At 40.7% G+C, this 25148-nt stretch overlaps 1 protein-coding gene across 4 annotated transcripts in view; it reads left to right on the plus strand.

Moving 5' to 3' along the window:
- CERS3 (ceramide synthase 3) overlaps positions 1-25148 on the plus strand; it is a 50759-nt gene that overhangs the window by 4929 nt on the left and 20682 nt on the right. Inside the window, exons 1-9 of one of the 4 annotated variants that reach the window (XM_068695394.1) lie at positions 3113-3719; positions 12406-12588; positions 14461-14578; positions 16676-16794; positions 20577-20634; positions 21535-21585; positions 22881-22973; positions 23226-23354; positions 25016-25122. In XM_068695394.1, coding sequence (XP_068551495.1) covers positions 12407-12588; positions 14461-14578; positions 16676-16794; positions 20577-20634; positions 21535-21585; positions 22881-22973; positions 23226-23354; positions 25016-25122 — 857 coding nt within the window. In that variant the 5' untranslated portion in view covers positions 3113-3719; position 12406. Of the gene's footprint in view, positions 1-3112; positions 3720-12107; positions 12311-12405; positions 12589-14460; positions 14579-16675; positions 16795-20576; positions 20635-21534; positions 21586-22880; positions 22974-23225; positions 23355-25015; positions 25123-25148 lie in introns of those variants that run through there. The other 3 variants (XM_068695391.1, XM_068695392.1, XM_068695393.1) reach the window with 3 other exon arrangements.

Raw genomic sequence — 25148 nt, forward strand, 5'->3', positions numbered from 1 at the left:
GGGTGAATTTGACAAATAGGGGCAAAGTGATGTTAAATCACGGAGAAAGGAAAAAACAATCTCACCAAGGATTATTTGCAAGCAAAACAATCTAAGGTTTTACATAAGGGAAGTTGTCCAGACTGCAAGCAAATGCTTTGCTAAATCACAGCTCTGTCCCTCTGGATACGGGACGATTCTTAACTGTGCTCCTGGAGGCTTATCAGTATGCTGTGTGTTCAGCATCTAAATGAAATACCGCCCAGAAGTTGAAACAACTTGAGAGATGGAGCATAATTGTGGTATTTATATCCCTCAATTGTTAAATGTGTGAAAGAAATTGTTTAGAAAGCAGTATAAAGGTAATGCTGGTTTCACTTCCTGGAGCCTCACTCTCCTTGTTAAGTCACAGACTCTCAAACATTCTAATTCTTAATGAAGTTCATAGGAATCAAGCTCTTAAGCAATATATAAATATATTTTAAATTAAACATTTTGAGGATTTTGGCCAGTTTATTCAAAGGTTTGTATTCCTGATTTAGTCCTGCAATGACAGTTGTGTACAGTAAGTATTCATAACCTTGACACTTGCTCTATTTCCAGTCAGATATCTAGTCTTCAATTATGATAATATTAATTAATTAATTAATCAGAAATGAACCTTTCCTAACTTGAAACTCTGTATGGATTATGACTCAGGTCATACCTTCCGGTAAGAGAGGTCTTAAGCAGAAAACATTTCAAGAGATCTTAAATGGATTACTTCATCTCTTTTCTGTAGGAGAAGATTGATATATTGGGAGACAGTATGAACCCGTGTGAAGAAGAGGAGCTTAGTTTTTAAGCTACTGATTGCAGGATTGAGTTATGATCTTTGGATGTGTTTCTGTGACTTGAAGTGATTTCCAGATATTTATTGATTCTGACAAGCAGAAAGGATGAGAATATCAAGATCTTTACCTTCATCTTAAAAGTGTGCAAAACAACAAGCAGATCGGTTTCCATGGTCATGAAAAGAGAGTTCAGAATCCAAATTATTATTAGATCAAATAGTTGTGAATTGTGTCAGTTTAAGTCTAAGTCTCAGGTGAGAAACTCTTGGTAAGCTTAAAGCTAGCTTTGAATTCCACACGACAGTATATAACTACCTTCCTACTTTTCCTTTGCATGTGTGTGAGGCTGAGATTTGATCAACCACACTGAGACGATCAGTTAACAAAAATGACTTGGTACTAATATATTTGGAACATTTATCTGTCAGCTCTGCAGATGATTTTTTACTTTTTCATAAAAGAAAAGAAACCCTTGGATTTCCCCTTACCCCACTCCCTGCCGGCAGTTGCATCATATGCTACAGCTCTGATTCTAGAAGTTGAAGTTTTAATACCATCTCAAGGATTTGCTGAGATGGCTTTCTCTACTGAGAAAGTTAATGAATAATAGATTTTTTTTTTTAATTTATGTAACTGCTTAGAAGCTCAGGTGAAAACTCACATGAATATATTAACTCACAATGAACCCAAAGAAGTGGATTTAGTAATTTTTTTTTCTCGTTTTATTTTTTTTCCACTGAAATCTTTAGATAATTTACGCTTTCCACTGATACATGTAATAATTATTTGGGTCAAATACATGCTCCATCTAGTTAGTCAATCATATGACAATTAAATACAAGCCTTACACTTCAAGTAAGGAGTAGCTACTTATTTTTTTTTCCCTCAAGAATACAAACTAAGTTTTTGTTGTTGTTGTTATCTGGCTTTCTTTTGTTTTTTGCAGCATTCAGATTAAAGATACCTGAATTAACAGTTCTGTGAAAGTGCAACAGTAATTGAAAGGTCAGTGGGCAGCTTTGATCCAGAAGGTATGGTTAGCCTGTTACTTACCGTGCAGTATCTTTAATCTTGCAGTAGTCCTATGTAGCTGCTGAGTGCTATCTAAAAAAAAAAAAAAAGGTTCCTCAAAAAATATGTAAAAATACTTTTTCTCATTGTATTATTTGGAGCAGCCCCAAATCTGCTCCAGTCAAACAAAAGGTGTTTTTTTTTGTTTGTTTTGTTTTGTTTTCTTTCAATTTAGTGCAACAGTGAAGAAATTATGGATTGAGGCATAAGAAAGAGGTGTTTGTGCCAATTACCTGTTATATTACTGGCATTAGCCAAGTGATATATGAATCAGCTTGCTGTAGGCTCTCCTAATTGGCAAAGTGTTCCTAAATGTTCTGCTTGATTCATACGAATGGTTCAGATGTGGGAAAGTATGGAGATAATTTAAAGCAACAGCAAAGCCATAATACTACCTGCCTGAAATAATCTTTCATGTTTAATATTTCTCTGGTGCTTCAGTTTATTGAATACCACTCCCAGTTTTAGGGAAGGACTGAAGACTTGCAAAAGCTGCAAAATAAGAATGCCTAAAAAACCTAAACACCTGCCATGTGAACAAAGCAAACAGTTCAGCCTGAATTGCTTTGAGGGGAAGCAAATGAACTGGATCCAAATATTGCCTGGGTCACCTCCGCTGCTGTCTTACGATGAAAGTTCCCATGTACTCAAAAGGACTAGTGGAAATTAAGGGCAGGGATGGGAGTGCAGGAGGTAGGAATGCTCCATCTCTGTGTGCACAGACACCACCTGTGGTTTAGGAGTCTGAGCCCTAAACTACTGAAGGCTGGAGGCAGCATCAGTTACCATTTTGTTTATCCTGGTCTTGTACTCTCCTGTAACCATCAGCTTCCTTCAGAGACAGTACGCTGGGTGAGGTGGAACTTGGATCCAGCTCCTACCTGTCTGTTCTTACTGTGTGGGTTGCTGTTTGCTGGCTGCAAGCAGAAAGAGAGGGCTAAAAGAGGTTCTCTGCACATTCGAAATGCAGATACTCTTGGCTTGTCAGTGATACGCTTTTCTTCCTTTCCAACAACGTTAAGATGTCCTACCCATCAGCATATCATGTCATGCCAACACAACGCTGTTAATTTTATTATTTGAAACTGGGGTGACCTCTTGAGGAATGATTTTCAGCTTTATTCCTTGGTCATGGAATTAAATTAATTAAAAGCAAGCCCCCCCCACTTCCCCCCCCCCCCAAAAAAAAAAAAAAAAAAAGGAAAAGGGTTAAATACAATAAATGTTTGTATGATATCTCTAACCAAGCATATATTGAGCTAAGTTCCCTCTGCTTTAGGTATTTTGAGAATTCCATTTTCTATCTTCTGAGGAACTGAAACACTTCCTGTAAAGCATTTAATTGACTGAGGCTGGGAGTATTCCTGAGGATGGCCAGTAGGAAATGAAACCTTTCTCTGACTTTATTTTAAAACCCTGACTTTATCTAATAGTGTATCTAAAAACGTTGGTGTGAAGTGACTAGTTTGAGACTTCCTTTCCTGCACAATCGGCAGGCATGGCATCTTCCTGTGCACGTCTAGAGCCACATAAGTTGAGACAAATTCTCATCGTGCAGCAGAATACCATGTGATTCACAACGTTTCTTCACCTGCTGTGTTGAAACAAGCACAAGGGAAGGTGCTCGGCATTACTACTCCCGAGTTTCACTGAGTTGGACGTATGACATCAGGATTGCCTTCAGTCAGAAATCTTGAAGCGCAGCTTTGCTGGGTGGGTCTCTGAAGAATTTGAAAGAGTTGTGCAGATAGGGCGTGTTTACCTTTGTCAAAGTAGCGAGCGTAATGCCTCTTCCCAGCTAATGTGCTTATGTTCTCTGACTGCAACATCATAAAGGTAGGAATTTCTTTTACTTTTTTTTTTTTCTGGTGTTGTTGTTTGTGTGTTTTTCTTTTTTTCTTTTTTTGCTGCCTCCTTGCGTTAGGTTATGTTCCAAATTCTTAGCGTGTGCTGGTCTCTAACGCTGCCTGTTTTATAAAGGAAAATTAGAGCAACCCTTATAATCATTTTAGGATGGAGAGGGGAATAGGTATTGAGATCTTATAGGTTACTAACCTATGACAAAATTGTTATAGGTATTCCAACCTATGGCACCCGCTTTTCTTTTTAGAGAAAAGAAGTACAGGTTACGGTTGTACTTCTGCATCTTTTATCATCATCCTATTAAGTGCTTTTAAGAGCACTTAGTTCTGAACTGGAGGGGAGGAAGATTTATTAACAGGAAAAATGTGTTGGTGAATGATGTAAATATACTTGCGGAGAAAACTTAAATTCAATTTGCTTGAAAAAGATAGTTTAATTTTGTCCTTTAAACACCTAAGAAAAAGGTATTCTGTAAAAAAAAAATTTGGTTTAACAGAGCTTTAAATATGACTTACCTGTTGAAGATCTGAAGTATCTGGTGCTAAGAATAACACATTCAAATAAGCTGCCAGAAAAGGTTATTTCATAGTAAGGCTAAAAAAAAACTCAAACAGAGGAACCCTGCGCATTTTATCCTCTTACTTTTTGTAATGTATACCTATTTTTAGCTGGCTTCCTAGCTTGGATCAAACCTTCAGCTGGGGTGCCACTGTTGGCAAAGAGGCTGTGCAGGTAGACATTAGCTGATCTCTTGCATTTGTTATGACATGAAGATGCCAAACAGAGGCTGCAATAATGAAATACCAGTTATGTGCTGGCTCCTCCTCTAGTTGGCTTTGTGGGTGGAGAATACATGGGCAGGTTACACCACAAAGGAGGGGATAACCAACAGGAGAAATAAGAACAGGGGAGCACAGCAGGCTTAACTTCTGTTTCAGGGTGATGAAGAGATCAATGCACAAGAGGTCAAAGTCACTGTGCATACACGATACATGAAGACCTTGACTGTCTACTGGCCCCTGTTTCAGGAAGCTGTAAATAGGACAGCTGCACCAGCACTGTCCCTTTCCCTAATTACCAAGGGCTAATTTAAAATGTTGAGTCATCCACGGTGCAGGTGAAGAAACCTGCATCCTTTGCTTCTACACCCTCAGGTCCTCTCTCCGGTATCTCATTATTCTGTTACCTTCACATGTTTTGTGGCAGTGCTGTACTTATTACTGCTAATAACGTGCTTATTCTTGATCAAATGATTCTTAACCCTTACCTTAAATATGTGACCAAGAAGGCTCATGCCTCTGGTAAAATCTCCTTTAATCAGTTTGGCATTAAGTTAGACTTGAAGTTTTCATTTCAAATAAAATTCTGTTTTTTTGTTTTGTTTTGTTTTGTTTTGTTTTTACACCAAAACTAACACTAATTTTCATGTTTCCCTAGTAATAATAATGTAAGGAAAAAAGTCATGCTTAAAAAGATTTTTTTCTTACATTCTGAAAAATTTTACTAAGGATTTCTTGAAGTAAACTCTGCCCCTCTTTGGTCTGCTCAAACTTATGAATTAAGCATCTAAGAACTTGTACTTCTGACCAGGCTTTTTTCATAGAACTGCAATTTCTTTTTGCCCCAAGATTATTGCAGAGATTTATTTCATAGTTCTTTATCCAACTCTATCAATATTAGGGGCTTTAAAGCTTTGAAGCAGGCATAGTTTGCACTGTTAGCTATACTTTGTGAGAACTATTTTTCACTTTCCTAAGCTGCCCAAGATCAAATGAAACAAATTTAGATGCTCAGAAACGTTTTACCTTTAAGTAGAGAGAGCGTGGTAACTTTTATTCAAAAATTAATTATTTCAAACAGTTTTGGTTCTCTTCCCCCCAGAGAGCAGGGGAAAATGTAATAAAACTTGCTTGCCACCTTAATTGAGATTTACTCCGTGCTCTTTTGGCCTGCTACAAAATAGAAACCAAGTTACAAGGTAATGTGATAGAATGGTAAAAGAAGTGAAATATTCTAATTGCCTTATAACTAGGCACATGTAACTGTTTACAGTTGAGATTTGTCCATGTTAGGAAGTAAATTTGAAGTTAAAGGTCTCACAGCAGTCTTAATTCAGCTCTTTTATGCGTATAGAGTATTTCAGTGTTTCATCATAATAACCTGATGTTAAGGTCCAACCACTCTTTTATTTTGTGCTGCCACTGGTTATATGTGCTCAGGTTGTGTGAAATTTAACATTTAGACAAACGAGATGAGAGGAGTCAATATGCAGAGAGCCTGTAGCATCAACTCAATATCCTTCATCCAATTCTTGCCTCCACAAATGATAGTTCAAACTCTTACATCAGTAAGGCATGAAACAGTTCAGTCAACTGCAAAAAACGTTGCCAAGAAGCAGAAAGGAGCAATGCCTCCAACTGGCACATACCTACAACTAACAATTGATGAGTGAGTATTTTGTGTGGTCAAGTTTGCAGTTACTGCCCCAGGGACTAAAAATTTTTAGCATAAAACATCACCAGTGGAGAAACTAATCTGGCATCACATCCAATGATCTCCCAAACTTGCAAGTTGCATTTATGTCCAGAAGATGCATAAAGCAGCTGTTGTACAGTTGAAAGGCTCTGTGGCATGGTATCAACGGTCAACACTTGCATGAATACTAAGCCATTACAAGTTTGGCTTTGTACGTGTGTGGGTTTTTGTTTTTCTTTTTAATTATTTTTTAAATGTTATGATTTTTTAAATGGTATGATTTTTTTTAAAGGTATCTTTGAGGTGGTTCTGCTATCAGTAGGAAAAACATTGCATAGCTGTTAGAAACAAAGTGTAGGTGCTGTGTATTTTCACCAGTTTCTTGGTGGTGATCGCAGCTGGGAATCTGTGGGCGATGTTCTGTCCAGTATTACGGACCGTAAATCTGCTCCTGAAACTTGTGTGTTAACTCTCGTGTTTATTGCTTAGTCTGAAGCAAAACAAAAAACAGGACCTGTGATACAGTGGATCTGATCTTTATTTACTCTTTTAAACCACTTTGGTTTAATGTTTAAGTTCAACAGCCAGGAACAGCTTTACTATCTTTTTGATGTATGGGGCCCTTGATAATTTTTTTCCCCCACATCACTGTACCAACTTAAACAGTTCTTCCAAATGATGAGAGAAGTTGGAGGATTGTGTTATCCTTTTTGCTGATTTATTCTTTCCCTGTAACACCTCCAGAGTAGCACTGAGTAGATAGGAAAGATGCCCAGAGAAATTATGCTCTTTTTCCACTTGCGTGTTTGTGTTACCCATCTATTGGGTTTTCCAATTTGTTCAATAAATAAGGATGGGAAGTTCTCCCAATACATATTCCAAACCTGGATATCTCCTTCTCTTACTTCTTGTAAGTTTCTCTTAGTTCTTGTAAGCAGGAGCTGTTGCATGGAGAACAAAATCAAAGCTTTGCCTGTTTTTTTATTTCCCAGGCTGTAGCAGCCAGAAATTGCACTTCAAAGCAGCTCCTGACTTTGCTTTTCAAAATCTAACCACATAGCTTTTGTCAGACCAAAATATGCCCTTTTTGCTTAACATCATTAAAAATGCAAGTGTGGCTTTTTTTGTTGTTGTTGTTTTGTTTGTTGTTTGTAACTGACTGTATCAAGGATCCAAGGAGCCCAGTTTGGAAAGAAACTTCACTTTGGTACTTCCCCACTGTGTAGGCTTTCCTTTAATTACAAAGGATGCAGTTCCTAAACTAAGCAGTCCTGATTTTCCTGTTTGGTGCCAGCCCATTAGGCTACAGAAGGGCTCCTTCTTTACCAAGGAGGCGATTAGTTTCTTTATTTGGAGTGTTTAATTTTCAGGGTGCAGGCGAACTTTCCATTTTTTTCTAAAATACATTTTATTGTTAGCGCAATGGTAAAAATTCCAGTTTTGTCGATGAGATTAACACTGGCAGTGCTGATGCGTGGATGTGAATCTGGGAAGCAGCAGGTTTTTCAGCCTAGGTAGAGCAGAAAATAGGTCACTCAGCTGTTGTCGTTTTCGCACCTGCCGTGCCTGGGTGCTTCCTTGGCACCGTTACAGACCGTAAGGAAAAAAAGTTCTGAGCTCAGCGCTCCTAGCAATGGGAGGCTTATGCTGGGCAGCCTTTCAAGTTTCTTGTTAGAGCTGGTCCCAGATCAGGACAGACTGGGCCTTTGCAGCTGCCGCTGCTTCTTTGGAAGTGTGAGGGGAGGATAACCACTTGTGGCAATTCATGCAAACCGAGGAGATCAGCCTTCCGTGGAATCCGGTGGCTGCAGCCTGAGCCCGGCGCTGGAACTGGCTGCCACCGCTTGGGCTGCACTGGGACACGTGTCTGTGTTGTCACGAGCTCCTGGCAAAAGTAAGTGTCCTGTAGTTTTTCTACACTGATTACTGAAAAAAAACAAACCAGGGTCCTGGCAACTGCAGTTGTAGCATTTCTCGGAGGTGAAAACTTCTTGGCAGCACGAAAGGAGCCTATTGCAAAACGCTTCACTTGCCCAAGCACTGAGAAACTGGTTCTCCCGTTTTCCACCCAGGTGCCAGGCACTGCCTGAAGAGATGCCTGTCCACCTCGCTGCTCCTAGGCCCTGTCCCTGGGTGGCAAAAGGGGCGGATGAAAGACTTCTGCCTGGTTATTTGTCCCTTCCACAAGAGGGCTGTGGTGGATGCTTTCTTTCCCACTCATGCTATGGGTGCTTGAATAGGTGTTCTCAGAGACTATATGGCCAAAGGGTTCCTGACCTGTCAACAAGCTGCTGAAAATCACTGGGTTTAAACCAAAAAACTGAACACTACAGACAGCATCCTTTAAATTATGTCTAAGTGCTTGAGTCCTCTCTACCTGTAGTATGCCAGAACCATAGCCCTTGTTTTGGGGGTGTGGGTGGGGTGGGAACAGAACCAACAATAATGGGAAAATTGTCTTTCTTACGGCACTTGCAATGTGCCTTTAACTTGGTGTGGCCTGGAAGCAGAGTTTGCTCTCTGCCATTCCTGCTCTTGCCTGGTGAACAGCCAGATGTGGGAATAAGGGGCTCTGAGAAGTCCCTCTGCCACGATTGTCCCGGGAAGCTAACAATCAGGAGGAGACATCTGCATATGCAGATGTGTTTTTTTCTAACAGGCAAAGTTTGTTAGAGACAAATGGCCTGTGTGCCTTCATCACTTATTCTCCATCATCTGGCTTCTCATTTCACGTACCACGCAGCCATTGTTTAGGGTCAAAATGATTCAAAGTAAATAATTTAAATGGAAGCAGTCAAGTCGTAATGTGGAGAGGGCTGATAATGAGGATTAGTGTCTGGGACAGGGATTGCCGTAGGTATGGTGAGTAAGCCAGGGAGCTGAATCACTTCTGTCGGTGATGTTGTGGGGACATTAAAATTGCTTCTTGAGCAGAGGGATAGGATAATAGATGGGTTAAGTTTTAAAAATTGTAACTGAGTTCCAAGACTAATTTTGTCAAGGTTTCTAGGAAGTAGCAAGTACGTGGAGAAGATGATGATAGCTAAAGCTAGCACTGAGCTATTCCCAAGTAATTTGCCTTGAGCAGTGCTTCCTGAGGTGGAGGCTTCTGCTGGGCCTCCGTTTCTTTTTAATACAGAAAAAATATACAAAACACACATGGGTTTCAGGAGATTTCAGCAAGTTGAAAGGACCACGGCTTGTTTATAATACAGAAGACACCCTTGCTTGTATATGATGTACGCAACAGAAGAGTATTTATGGAGTCCCTATATGTTTTGTGACCTCCGTGATTTGAGGATGAAGAATAATCCACTGGCAGCCACTGAGAGCAAAGAGGGCACAAAAGGAAACTGAAATGCACCGGGTGCTGGTGCCTAGGTGTGTTTGGGAGCACTTGCTCACCTTTCAGGTGCTCCAGGAACATCCTCTTGAGGACTGAGACTGAAGGGAGACAGGGAAACAGCCCAGGTGTTTAAAAGCTGCTATTAGGAAGATGGAAATCTCCAAGACTGCCCAGGGGGATGACCTGGTTTGCTGCAGTGAGAGCAGATTGGATGGAGGGTGAAAGTCCAGTTTAAGGTTAATGAAGCATAAGAATAGGCTGCAAACAGGTGTGGAGCCTCATCAACAGTTTTATAGTCTTATAATAATCACTTGGATGATGGACGACATTCATCAGGGATGGTCTAATCATCGGTGTGCCCGGCAAAAACCTGTAGGAAGCACAAGGGGACTGCAGGTGGGGGAGTTTAGAGAACCAAGTTTCAGAGTATACTTGGTGTCTGTGAGCAAGGATTTCTTCTGAAATCTGTGGACTCTGGATGAGACCCCCACATTCCATCATTCCCTTAGATATTGGGATTAAGCACATGTAATTGGGAGCTTAGTTTAATAGAGATGCATTAGGTAACTGAAGATCTGAAAAGACAGCCATACGGACATAGATGTGTGGAAGGGAAACATGCGTTGTGGATCCCAAGAATCTGATTTTAAAACACACACTGCTGGATTTTTCTGTGGTTTGAGTATTCTGGGTACATTCAGTCACAACTTATCTCGCCGTAGCCTGACTGGTGATGCTCTTTCTGCTGTGTTTTAATAGACTGGCCCATTATTACCACTGCAGTTGGTGATAACTTGCAATGCACAGTCTGGTTTAAAAATACAGATATATAACGGAGCACAACCGGGTAACGAGCATCTCCCCTGGTCTTCCAGAGCAGTGTGTCTGCAAGCCTTTCGGTCTGACCTAAAATGTCACGTTTCAAAGCCCTGTTTCATTATCATGGCGCCTGCTAGCTGCAGTAAAGGGTCTGTTAGCAGCCCCGTTATAAATCCCAACTTCCAGGAGTTTACAATTCAGCAGTAAAAAAGTGCTTTAGGCTGAAGTTTGGCTTATAAAGTCTCAGGGAAGGAACAATTGTGATTTCTCTGTCCTTTCTTTTTGCATTTGCTCGTGCACACACAATTCATTCAGGAGGTTTTACTATCCCCTTTCAGCATTTAAAAAGATTAAATGGTTATTAATATTTCAGTGCTGACTACTGTTCATGACCAGTCAATTGATTCACGGTGCCTGTTAACCCAGCCGTGTTTGATGGGTCCAAGCTGCTGTTTCACAAACCTGCTGCAAGGCTGCAGAAGGATGGAAACAGCCCTGCGTGGATTGCAGCAATCGCTCATTAGCGGTTGATTAAAGTGAGCTTTGGAGCGAGCCCTCTGAATCGGGGAAGCCCGTGTGAGTGCACAGGGTGAGAGCCTCCAGTGGCTGCGGGCAACCCTGAGGTTGTGTGGCCCCTGCTCAATATTGGAGGATTAGGAAGGGCCTGAGCCGCTATGTCCTCAGCACGATTTAATTTTGCCACTTGATCCTATGCAAATGTGGCACTGTCAGCTCTCCCAGGGGCAAGTCTAGCACTAGGAGGAGACTTCATGAGATTCTCCCAGCTCGACTGTTTCCTCACTAAAACTATGGTTCCGTGAAATCAATTATTTCCTCATATTTTTTTTTTTCTGGTTTACAGGAAAATTTACTATGGAAAGAAGTTATTTCCATTTATTACTCATGGAAATTACAGAAAAACTGCTTATTTCAGCCTTATGGAAAATATAATAGTGAATTCTATTTTAATTCTATTTTAGAACATTTTTATCGGATATATAACACATTTGTTCTGTAAAGTTCTTACAACTAAATGAGGGATAACAAATATGGTTCTAAATACATGACTAGAATGGAAAGGTTGAAAATGAGACTTTTAAAAGAATAAAGTATTTTGTTTTAAATGTAACTTTTTTTTTTCCTTTTAGAACAGATTTTTGGTATTTTCTTCTGATCCAGGGTTTGGTCACACTTAAATCACAGTATTTCTTGTAAATCCCCAAATAAACTTGCTGTGCACTGTAACTTTTATACTCGGTCCTGAGCGTAGTCGTATTTGCAAAATCAGGACTGAGGGGTGTATTACAACCCACACATGAAGCAGCAGTAGCTCAGCAGCAAAATGTCTTCACTAATACAGGGCTAAGTCACCCCCTGGACTCTCTCCACTTTTCTTTCCACTCTCCCACACCTTTATATTTAATTTAGAAAGGCTTTGTAGAGAAGATGAGTTCTCTTTAGTGTCTTTTGTGTATTTGTATGATAATTATAAATGATAATTGTAAAATATTTGACCAGATATTAAAAAACTTAGTTCTAATGACTGAAGTGAGACATCAGATTTTAAAATCTACAGTTGTTTTTTTTTTTTTTTATATATCTGCATTCATTTATGCCAGTTTAAGATTTAGCTCTTCTCTTAGATCTTCTCTTATTTTCTCTTCCATTGGATTATAACCCCACCTGCATGCTCTTAATGATGGGTTTTCAACTTCCAGCTGATTTATGGATTGATTTCTTTCCTCCTCTCTCTCCTGAGAAAACTGACAGAGTTGCAGACCTCACCGGCTAGGGCTGTTTTGTGATAAATCAGTCAGGGAACACCTGAACGTATCTCCAGTGCCTACAGTAGCTTTCTCCCGTGCCTCTTTTGGACCTGCACTACAAGCACAACCTGTGCAGACCAGGGGAGCGTGGGACCCAGGTCTCCTGTGTTATTTGCTTGTACCACGTTTCCTTTCAGGCATTTTCTTTTTAATATGACACGACTAATTTTCGATTATCATTTTATTTGCTTAGCATGGCGCACATATTAAAGACACTCAACAGCTGGTTCTGGTGGGAGAATATATGGATGCCTATCAACGTCACATGGGCACATTTTGTAGACCGTGAAGGCCTTGTCTTTCCAAAACCACATCAGTTGTACGCCACAATACCGTATGCTTTTGTATTGCTGATTATCCGATTCCTCAGTGAAAGGTAAGAAACAGAAATTCCATGTAATACTCTCGTTAGTTGTTGTTAATGCTAAAAAATAAAATTGGAAATTAAGATAATGTAAGAATATTGATCTAAAGATTTCATAACAGAGGGTTAGTTGGGAGTCTGCTAAAAATACCTACTACAGGTAATATTGAAGGTGAAAACCTGGGAAATATTTTTCACTATCAGGAACATGCGATTGTGGTCCAATCTAGATGGAAAGCATTTCTCTACATTTCTCTCATTTCTAGAACAGCATTTGGATAATTCTGATTATCTCCTTCCATTAGAGAAACAATTCTTTCAGAAACATTTTGGATTCCTTTTGCTTTTTCTCCTTTGGTGGAAGAGTAGAGTTATTTGTTCTCCAAACGAAACCTCTTCTCTTGTTAGATCCTTCCCCAGGACATTAGTGTAAGGCTGATAAATCGAAGGTGTCCAGTTGTAGCAAACCTACGTAGACTGGAGGGATCTCAAAGTTTCATGTGAACATTTTCTGTAGAGCTAGTAATGCTGATGCTTTTTTTCTCACTCTGGTTTAGTGATCATGGAATCATTAAAGTTGGAAAAACCATCCAAGATCATCTGGTCCAGCCACCCCCCTGCCACCACTATCACCCACTAAACCATGTCCTCAAGCACCACGTCCAACCTTTCCTTAAACATGTCAAGGGACGGTGACTCCACCACCTCCCTGGGCAACCCATCCCAATGCCTGGCAACTCTTTCTGAGAAGAAACTTCTCCTAGTTTCCAGCTAAATTTCTCCTAATTTTTAGCCCAAATGGCTTACTTCTACAACTGGAGTCTTATGAGATGGGCAAAGGCTGGCACCATAGAAGAAAGCTACAAATATATTAAGATTTTCAATGCATTTACTTAATTATTTGTTTAAATTTTATTGGTTTTATTTGATTTTTTTTTCTGCTCTAAAAACGTGATTAGTAGTTTTTGTAATTATTTCAGGATACAATGAGGAAATTTGGAATGTCATAAGTTGAACAGACTTAAGACAGAACCAGATAAGATCATTCATATTAGAGATCAAAAGTAATTTGGTTCATATGTTTATAACCATGCACAGTGTCTCCTGAGTAAATGCTTGCCCAACTGTCTCACTGCGCTGCTGTTGGAAGTTGCTCATGTGAATAATTAGCCCATACATCTGGCGTGCAGTGAATCGGGCCATGAATGAAGAAAACTGACCGCTGCTATGAGTAATAGGGAATCAGTCGCTGATATCAGCAGAGAGGAAGGAGCTTTTGTTGTTTTTGTTTTTCTCCAGAAAAGCCTGCCCAAGTAGAAGAGCAAAACAGTTGGCTTTGCAGCTCCTAGTAGTGGAAAATGGAAGAGAAGGAGAAGCCTTCAGTTTCTGGTGGAATTGCTGTGTGCCACTGGCTAGAGGCCACATGCAGAATCCTGTTTCCTGGGCCGTGGTAGCCCAGCGTGACAATGTGCTATGTGACTACCTGTCACCGTGAGAGATTATCCCAGAAGCAATCTTGCAGCATCTGCTCACGTTTCATGTTCCCTTAACTATTGCTTAACTCAAATGTGTCTGTGAAAAAGACAAGGACGAAAAAACAGGATTTTTTCTACAGTTTCAGAGCATTTCAGGACCAGAAAATCAAGTGGTTGTCTACTTTTTTTTTTCTTTCTTTCTTTATTTATTTTTTTCCCATAGTTGCTAATATTCTATGATTCTCTTTTGGGATTAGTTAAAGGGAGATTATTTGTTCTCACGGAGCAGTCATATCCTATAGCAGATTACAATGCTTCAGATTTACTTTGTTCATATCCTGGTATGAGAATAGCTGAGGTCTGGTAACTGTGTTGTATTTTTTAATCTTTTCATTCTGTGTCTTTTCAGATATATTGCTATACCTCTAGCAAAAGCCTTAGGTATAAAGAATGTAAGACGTGTGAAGCCACAGCCTAATCCTGTTTTAGAGAGTTATTTCCGGGAGTGCTCAAAACACCCATCCCAAGTAAGGATTCTCATTCTTTTAAAGTAGTTTTGGCTTTTGGAAAATCCCAAGTTTTACTGTTTCAATAAGCCATTAGCAATGACATCATGGGATGAGTTCCAGCTGATTGACAGATGACTTAATTTATTTGGGTTTATGTTGCTTTTCTGCTGACAAGGGTATATAGCATCCAAAACAGAAAATACGTTTAAGATGTTTAATTTTCTGGCATGCTGTTCTAGGTTAGACTGTTAGTATTATTTCCAATGAAGATCAGTGCTCCATCTTTAACTCATTCTGCCTGGAGAAAACATCAGCTGACATCTGTTGTTGGAAAGTGCTATCATATTTATTGCTAGCAGTAATATTGGAACACTGGTATGGAAGCTGTTTGATCTGTTATATTGCTGCATACTTAATCTTGGTTTATGTAAGAAAGAAAAACAATCTTTATATTAACTTGCTGTTGATTTTTAAATTTGAGCAAGAAGAAGATAAAAGCCAACACTTAGTATTTCAAAACATGAAGCAACCTGATTGCTGATGGGAAGCAGGTACCTTGCTGCGAATGCAATCTCAGGAAGTTCACTTAACTACAAATACCAAACAATTGCAGTTTTCCTATGCTGTTTTTTAAAAGAAAGATGTGCCTCGCTGATGATTATTGATATGTGGAATTTTGCATTCTATCCCTGACTCTGCTGCTCTCTTATTGTGGTTTTGGCCTGCTGTTGTCAGGAGTAGATGTATTCATGTTCACATGTGAGCTCTACTCTCTGGCCAAGTACCCTGATCTCTGTTTCATAACTTCCTTCTGCATGAGTGCAATTTGACAATTAATCTCAGAAGGGAAGCACAGAATTCGCATTTATTACTTCTTGGTACACAGGAACGATTCAGACTGCCTCTTCTATGTGTCTGGCGTAGGAACCAGCATGTCTGAGTACACAGAGGCCTGGCTGGTGACTGAGGGCATCTAGGCTCCATCATCTGTCTAAACAAAGTCAGTATTCCTGTGTGGCAAGTAGGGAGCTCTTCAGCCAGCAGGATAGGCTGAACACAGAGCCTGTTGGCAGTCCTGCCCTCCCCAGCAGCTGAGGTGCCTTTGCTCACATACCAGAGCTTGCTTCCAAGAGGAGACTAACTGAACAGGACTTACCTTGGCGGAGGCAGTGCTGCTGCCACCCACTATTTGCATTCCAGCCTTGGAGGGAAAGAACTTCCCCAGGGATGAGTTGAGCACTGCTTCTGCTCCTGCAGCTGCCCCAGGGGAGGTCAGCCCACACGTTCTGCCTCTTAGGATGGAGGAGAGGGAGGAAGCCAACAAGCTGCAGGTGGGGCACCGAGCACCCAGAAATGCAGGAGACACGTGGCTGAAGGAGGAGGCAGCTCATCGCCCCTAATCATTGGAGTAGGAGGTAGTACCTTGTGCTTGGTGCACGCTGGCATGGCCGCACAGCAGAGCCACTTCACCTTTAGAGTACAGATAAAGCACAGACAACTGGCAGCTGCATTTGAAAGGCTAGATGGATTCTTAGGTGACTGCTCTAGCCCTAATTTATTTTTAGGTGTTGAAAGGAGGCAGTCTGGATTTTGCTCAGTAAGATTAAGTGACTTGCCCTGCTGAATGGCAGAACACTGGATTTGAGAACAGAGCCCAGCTCGCCTTAACGCTGTCTCACCAGAAATACTCATTTAAATACAGTCTAATGATTATGCAAGGTAAAATATTGGATGCAAGGTCTATGTGCATCAATACATGGCACTCCAAAAAGTTACCCCCTGCCAAACCTCTTGCTTAGCAGAAAAAGTTGCATCTTTTAAGTTATCAGAAGCCATTAGAGTAGCAATAGCACCATTTGTAGACCAATACATTTCATGCCTAATTTATTAAAATAAGTTAGTGTCTTGAAACCCCAGTATTTCTGTGAATGTCATTCAAAAATTAAACAAAATTAAGCCAAGAAGTCTCAAAGTTAAAGCACCATGGACAGTTAATATAAGTAATATTTTTAAATAAAGGTCTTATAATTGTGGGAAGCTGATCTGTGAAGTAAAAAATAAATGAAGATGACACTGGTGTAGATCTTGTTGCTAACACTCTTCCATTTTTTGCAGTCAGAGATTCAAGGCCTTGCCAAAAAGTGCAACTGTACCGTCCATTTGGTGGAAAAGTGGTTTAGGAGACGGCGAAACCTCGAGATCCCAACTGTGCTTCGGAAATTCCAGGAAGCTTTGTAAGAAAAGTCTTTTCTTTATTACGGATTTTTGTTTTGGAAAGTGATTGAGATCCTCAGATGCCCTCTTGGTTGGGGGCTTATTTCCAGAAAGCTGGGTCTGTCTGACTAGGGTTTTGGTTTGTGCGTATGCAAAGAAATTGAAAAAGTCTAGTAGCATTTTTCCAAATCCTGTGACTTAAAAATATTAGGCTTACGGTTTCCTGGGGGGAGGGGAATACTCCAAAATATTTTAGGTTTCTTCAGTACGTAATAATGGATTTATTTATAGGCTCCTGTTATGTAACACTTGATGAAAACATGTAGAGAATAGGAAAACACTTGTCTGTCTGCCTGTAATCATAAGGGAACCAAAATGCTTATTCACTGTTTAAATATGTATCTATATTTTCATCTTGGGATAATATAATGTGTGTAAAGAAGTGAGTTCAAGAGCAGGATTCCTGGCATCCTAATTAAGCGGTGGGTGTTACAGCTTGAGCATGGGGTACCATATGGAACATGAGCTCAAATCTGCTAATGAGGGTGGGCCATTGAGTAATTGCGAGTGATAACAATGAATATGTAAAAAAGTTTCAAAACCTCCTCCTGCATATGATTGAAAACTGGAAAAGCATTCAAGAGTCTGATTTTCCACAAGCATGTGAGAACTTCCCCATACATAAACATTTTACTAATTAACTATTCCAGTGTTATCCAAAATCTCATACAAATTGGAAATCCCCAAGTAGGCAGCGTGGCTTTGCTTACATAGCTCAACCCTTTTTGCTACTGAAGCTAACTGTACCAGTGTAAAACTCTTTCCTAATGCCCTGACTATTTGGGCTTTTGGCTAGCATGATTACCTTGGCAAAATTCACATGATGATATTATTTGACCTCTTTTAGTGTAGATTAGCTTAAAGAACGAGGGTTAAAAGCTCAAAGTTGAGTAGTTTATCAAGATTACTTTGTGTGAATTGATACGATAATGATTTGATCTCCTCTGGGCATAAATGCAGTTGATAGACAGAGGTGTGTTGCTGTGAAGCCTAACTGAGTTGAATAAACTGTCTTGGCAAACTGATGTTCATTTTTTTTTGTTGTTGTTTTGTGGATCAGTTAACTTTGTTTTGCAAGTGACACTAAGATTTCCTGCTATCGATACAAGAGCTGCCTGCCATGCATCCGTGGCTCTAGTTATACACAGCCAAAGACTGAAATTAAAACTTGCTTGGCAGCCTGAGTGAGAATGAAGCAAACAGGTTTTTCTTGTGCAATTTTGTGAACCTTGCTCTGCTCTTTGTCAGTGAATTTAATTGGATATAATTTTCAAGGCAACAAATTGAACAGAGTTATTCCATGCTAGTAGTCAGTGTTACGAGCGTTATGACATTTTTGAAAGCCTGCAATCTACAGGATCATTTTTCTGAATCACAAGGAAAATCTGATGAGCCAGTTCTAAGCCATACTTAAGCTATTAGTGCTCCCTGTTAAGCAACACTGGGGTTTGGAAAGTCCTTTGCATGAAACCTTCCCTGCCTTAAAAGACTCGCCAGCCTTTAACTTCACCTATTAAATTCTCTTTTGTTAGACTCAGTTTTAGAGAAAAGTTTCAAGAGAAGATTCCTAAAGTTAAATCAGAAAGATCCTTTTATATAGTTGTTGTTCTGTGCTGTCCCTGGCGGCCAGAACCAGAGTTTAAAAGGCACATGTGTAAAGTTTGGTGAATTTGGATGAATTTTACTTTGGGTTTTGTTAACCAAATTCATAAAGAAGCTTGGCTAAATGCAAAATGAGGTAGTGCTCTGGCAGTCTTGTACATACGATGAGTTCATCTGAAGCACTGAGTGCTTACTGCCAAGTGCATTCGTTCCACAGACTTGTAGGGCTGGGGACCAATGGTGCAGTCGTGTTAGGGGCTCTGTGCTTTGGGTCTGAGTCAGGAAGTCACTGAAGCACACACTTTACCCTGAACACAGAATCAGTCCAGCTATGTCCACTGGACTCCTTACACCTCTGCCTGAAATACGAGGAGAGCTGATGGCAGAATCAGCCCATGTGAAGTCTGTCCTCTGCCACAGCGGTGCTTTCCTTAGATCTCTTGGTTAACTCTGAGCAAGGTATTACTTGTGAGTTCCCTTCTCTGCTTCCATTTGCTGTCCTGATTTCTGCCATTTGAATTTCTCTGTCTGTGCAGTGGGTGGTTTTTCATCATCTTAGGAAAGATGCTTCAAAGTAGAAATGTAGAACGATTGCTTATTACCAGTGTATCTGGTGGCAATTCGGTAATTGTTGTCTTGATTTCTTCCGTGGGCATGAGACATATCATCTTGTCTAGCCTGCACCATCCCATGCCCTCATTTTTTCTTTATTTCTTTCTCTTTTAAAATGCTGGGTCAGTCTTTGAACATCTCATTCTTTCACCTGGGATATCAGCCTCCAGGTAATGCAGGGCTCAGAAAGGAGGGGTTGCTCTTACCAGTCTCATCATTGTCTCTCAGATGACACTTCATTACTGTTTGCCAATGACCACAACCATCATTTTTATAAATCTCTCAATTAGTGCTAGCATAAGCAGTGTTCTTGTCAAGACTTTTTCTCCTTTTTAGCAAATCACATTCCTGGGAGGCCGTTTGCTGTTCTCATCTGGGACACTTCATGTTCCACGAGACGTTCTCACCAAGTCTGGGGCCACATTTCCCTTTCTCTTGTGATGATGACCTTTCTCAGCATGCGATGTCCTGCAGCATTTTCCTACTGATCTTGAAGAGTTGCTCTGGGAAAGGTCAGGCTTGTTCCAGCAGAGGAGAAAAGGGCAGAGGAAGAAGTTTTCCATCACCTGTAGAGGTGGGAGTGGGAACGCTCTGGCTGAGTCTCCAGCCACACCCAGTCCCAGGGACAATACCTCCCACGCAGGTTCCAGAGTCATCACAAGGCTGATTGCTGGCTCCAAATCACAGCATCCTGCTCTCCCATACATAAGCAACAACATAGTTTCGGTTCCCTAAGATACACAGGATTTTTTTTTCCCTTTGCTGACTTACCAGATCAGTGATGAAAATCTGCGAGTTTTATCTGCCTTGATGGATATGCATTTAAACCACAAAAAGCTTAGATCAGGCTTAGTTAAATGCTGGCAAACCTAGTCAAAGATTGAGGTTTATGGGTAATCCAGGCCTGAGCAGTAAGATAAAAGCTTACACAGTATCTGTTAAAGCATCATGGAGCTCCCCAGTTTTCAACAACTGGTGTTTAAAAAAAACAACACAAAACAAAACAAAAAAATCGAAAGAAATTAACTCAGTAATTGAAACAAGTCGCTGTTGGTGACAGCATTCACAATGTTTGATCTGACTGGAAAGTATATACTATGTGGCTGAAAGGTTTTCTGCTGATAGCGAGCTGTGAGATTGAATATTCATGTTGGACTAAACTAGAGGAATTGATACAGTGGGGAAGGTTGCTGTCATCAAATATTTAATTCTTAGGGAATTTATTACAATTTGCTGTAACTATTAGCTTGATCAGTTTGAGCCTGGCTGGAGAATTTCTCCAATAATCACAAGCAAGATATCTGTATTGTGATAGTGTAAAATCATTTATTTTTTTAGCAATTAGGTAAGTATAAGTATTTGAGTAACAGTAATTTAGATATAGCCCACACATGGCAGCCCTTAATGTGGAATGTGAGGGCACATTTATGTGGAAATTGTCTGTGATGCATGATGACTTGCTGTAGGTCTGACCCAGGATATATCAATGGGAAAATAATGTTCTTATTTTTTCCTTTTAATCTTGCAGCTGGCGATTTTCATTCTATCTTACATCTTCCATCGCTGGATTTATATTTCTATATGATGTAAGTTAATTTCATTAAGGTTTGATACTATATTTTTAACAGAACAAGGACTGATTTATAGATGTTTGTGAAGCCCATCAAAGCCCATACACTCTGATTTCAGTGGCTGCTTGGGTTCAGATCTGTGATGTATGTAATCTATGTGGAAGGCTGCAATATACACTGAAGTTTTGCATGGATTTCTAAATTTTCTTCTCAAACTCCTGTAATTAAAAAAAAAAATAATGTACGAGTTATCAGCCTTTTTAAGAAAGGTTTTAAGTCCCATAGATGGTTTTACAACGTGCCTTATTAACACCTACAAATGCATCGCATAGCCACGTTTTTCTCAAAGGAAGCAGTAAAACTTTTCTGGCAGTGCTTTTTGGGGTCACAACAGCAGTGTGTTTCATGGCTATTTATTGAGGTGTTACTCCCAACTTCTGACTCAGCAGCAAGAGAGAGAGTGCTGCTTGTAACTATGTGAGCACTGCCTGGGGTGTCATTAATGCTTCTCCTGAGCAACTGAACCATTTTCAGTGTGTCTACGGTCATTTGGCTCTTCTCCCCAAATGCTGTTTATCATCACAAACCAGTCTGTGTGGCTGGTAAACACAGCAAAATCTAATCATTGTGGCAACATATCTTGAGTAATTGCAGTAATAAAACACACGCCCACTGCTTTGGATGATGAAATGATGAACTGGAATGCTTCAGGTGTCCTGAAGAGAAGCCAAAACGCTGAGACTAATACAATAAATCTGAGATGTAAGATCTCTTCAGAAATTGGTGGAGAGCAGTTCTCCAGATCATAGTTTCTCAGCTCGCTTCACATAGAGAACGTTTAAGTATTAAGGATTTTGGAGTTAAGATGACTTATTGTGGCTCAGCTGATCCGTCTGAATCATCTGTCTTTCCCAGAAACCTTGGTTTTACGACATATGGCAGACGTGGGTTGGCTACCCGTTTCAGGTGAGCTTTTTGGCGTCGGTCCGTTGGCCTGAGGGCTTTCCAGGTATTTCCCCATTGGAAGGGGTAATCCGCAGACATGCTTCTCCCTCCCAGCGGGCACCACCCGGAGAGGTGTGGCACCAGACTCTTCTGCCTTTCCTTGGTACCTCCTGCTGACTGTTGCAGGACTTCGCAGCCATCTGCCTGTGCTGCAACGCGGCCCTCCAGCCAGACCACTGCCATTCCCACCAGCTTACCAGCCGCCCACAGTACTCGTTTTGTGTTAGAGGCTTCAGTGCAGAACCCTGAGGCTTGCACCAGTCCTGGTGTTGCTTTGAGGCACTGCAGAACAGCGTTATATGGCTGTGCCGAGCAGCTTAAGCGCCACGTGCTCCCTGCACCCTGTTGCTCAGTAGCACAGGCGGAGGGAGGGAGCACTGCAGTGGTTTGACTTGGCAGAATGCAATTCCCTGCTCTGGGAATCTCTGCTCAGGACTGATTTTTTTTTTTTTTTTTTTTTTTTTGTGTGTGTATGCAGTTTTTTTTAACCTCCAAGGGTCACGAGGCTCTGGTTTCTTACTCAAATATCTTACTAACAATCCCCTAACAGATGGCTCCAAGCAAACTTCCTTCTTGCCCACCTGTCAGAGGTTCTTGTGTGCTACCCCCTCCTTCATATTTCTGTAAATCTGTGGCCCATCATCCTTCTCCTTATTCACCTTCTACTCAAGGGTCAAAAATAAAAAGAATCCTTCCTCCCAGCTGGGTTTGCCAAGCTCCTCTTACTCATGGGACCTGATAACCAAGCTTATTCCCTGCCACCTGGGAAAAGTATTTAAGCAAATGAGCAGCCAAGCTGATGTAAACTCAGCATCCTAGCCCTCTTGTGCCCTAAGCAGAAGCATAGGATTTTAATGTAAGCAGATGACTTTTTAGTCATGAGATGTATAAGTATCTACAATGTTCGCCAAAAAGGAAAGCTTCGTTTATTTGCAGTTGTTTGTAATTAAATGCAGAAGCACTCTGTGTGTGTAGTTCTCTGACAAAAACATAGAAAAAAAGCATGCTAAAATTTGGGGGTGGGGGAAGAACAGCAGAAACAGAGTTCGGTCTGAGTAAAGGTTAAAATATTTGGCTCCCAGAACATCCTTCTTAATGAAGCCCAGAACATGGATTTAGTTTAGTTTAATTTTTTAAGCAAGACGCATCAGAGAAGCAAAAGAAGTGAGGAAAGGAAAAAAGAAGTAATTTCACTTGGCATTCAACTTTCGGTATTCTCCAAGTTAACTGTTTGTTTGTTTTTTCTTCACTTACAGACTTTGCTGCCATCCCAATACTGGTACTACATGGCTGAGATCAGTTTTTACTGGTCTCTCCTATTTACACTGGGGATCGATAACAAAAGGAAGGCAAGTGGTCAGGCTGGTTTGTAGCTAGAACCTCTGTTTCTACGTGGAAAAATAAAGGCTTATACAAGGGATTTGGTGCAGCCACATGAGGGCAGCATCAGTCTACACCTGGCACACATGCATCCATCCACGTTCTCCTGGCTGCCAAGGGCACCTCTCTGTGACAAGCATTGCCTGTCACTTCACCTGCAAGGAGACCCTCAAGGGCTCTGTGCTTGCTTGGCTCTACCTTTTTTCTTCTCTTCCTCACAGGATTTTATGGCTCATGTCGTTCATCACTTGGCAGCCATTGGGCTAATGAGTGGCTCGTGGTGTGGCAATTACGTGCGTCTTGGAACTCTGGTGATATTTGTGCATGATACTGCAGATTTCTGGCTCGAGGTAACCCCGACTACTTTTTAAAAATATATGTATATAAATAATTATTATTTTTTATTGTCCAGCTCGTGTTCAATGATGTTTTAATCTCTTTGCCATCAGATTCATATGTTCCCTCCCTATCCTCACTGAGAGACAGCTTCACACAGTCATAAATTGTAAGCTAAAAGAGAGCTTCCAGATAATTTACAGAATGTTACAGAATCCATTATGAGAAAAGAGTAGAAGAGAAGTTCAGCAGTACAGTACAGGGACTGGAAATACAGCTGCCTCCCTGGATTATTCTTGTTTCACTGTTAAAATTAGACCAAGTTGGCTAGCCTGCGAACAGCTTGTCATGATACCAATTCTCAAGCAAATTTAGCAGCTAAAAGCTTGGCTACTTCTCTAAACTGTCTTAATTTTGTCAGCATTCACACCCCTGTGTTGACCCAAGGGGCACGTCTACATCATACAGTTCTGGCTGGAGATACTCAAACTGTCTCTGAACAAGATATCACAGGTACTGGCAGGAGAAAAACATCTCCCTTTTTCTCCATCTCTGGACTAAATATCAGTGTTCAGAAATGTCCTAGGATTAGGAAGTGTTTTTCTCTGCACACAGCTCTGTGGTGACAGGGACCTGCTGCTGGGTTTCTCAAAAGATGAATGTGCTCTGTGGTTCATTCAGTGGCATCATTCTGGTTTTATAGCCCCAGGATTCAGAGTGTAGTTTCATCACCTATTTTGCTGGCAGTACCCACGCAAGCAGATCTTGCAGGCTGTTGCCTCTCATTGCACATTTCTTCTCCAAATATGCTTTCAGTTCTGATGGAACAACTAATAGTAGGGTCGTGCAGTTGGGGTTGGTCCAGATTAAAGGCAGTTTCTTTCCCTGGATTGCTTTTAATCCTGAACTGTTTTGTGGTCCAACTCACTGTGTGGCCCTTACAAACAGTTGAACCAACAGCTGGTACGACAGTACTTAGATGCAAACTGAAGTTGGATACTGGCATAAGTTAATTCAGCCCTGTCACTCAAAAAGAAGTTGATCAAAATGCTTTTTAGACCTAGGCTTTGCACCTGGAGCTTTGTTCACACTTGAGAACAGATGTTTTGTTCACCAGGGTGATTCCTAAATGAAGCATGGGGAGCTGTACTCTTCTGCTATGGGAGAAGCAGTAATAATGATCTTTACTAGTGGGATAGAGACTAAAGCTAGGACCTCCGGCCCTCAAAGAGGAAGAAAAGTTCCAAAATTAGGCACAGAGAAGGGTAACTTGCGTGCACCAGAATGCCTGTGTATAAAGGGCTACTGCTCCTCTGGAGTGTGGAGATAGGGCCAGCGGCTTCTCTTTGATTCAGCCCGCTTTGAATCTGGTACAACGAGAGATGAACTTCTGTTTTCAAGAGCACTTTGTGTTTTCATGACACTTCTACTTTCATATCGGAGAGCTGTTCCTTAGGCCCCTGATACAGAGTTCTTGCCTTTGAGATAAAAGGAGAAATATAAACAAGGAATCTGTTTTGATGCTGCTTTATTAGGTATCAGTAAAATGATTGCTCTGTATGTCAGGCAGGGAGGAAACCTGCTTAGGTGGAAGATGAGTTCTTGTTTATGAAAATGCAGAAAGGAATTTATTTCAGAGAATATTTGTAATATGTTTGAATTTTGTTCAATGTAGGCAGCCAAAATGTTTAATTACGCTCGCTGGGAGAAAACCTGCAATGTGCTGTTTATCATCTTTTCTATCGCATTCTTCATCACGAGGATCATCCTGTTTCCCTGCTGGTAAGCGATATTTAATGTAGTCACAG

Source organism: Anas acuta, chromosome 12 (assembly GCF_963932015.1).
Source record: "Anas acuta chromosome 12, bAnaAcu1.1, whole genome shotgun sequence".
Taxonomy (NCBI): Eukaryota; Metazoa; Chordata; class Aves; order Anseriformes; family Anatidae; genus Anas; species Anas acuta.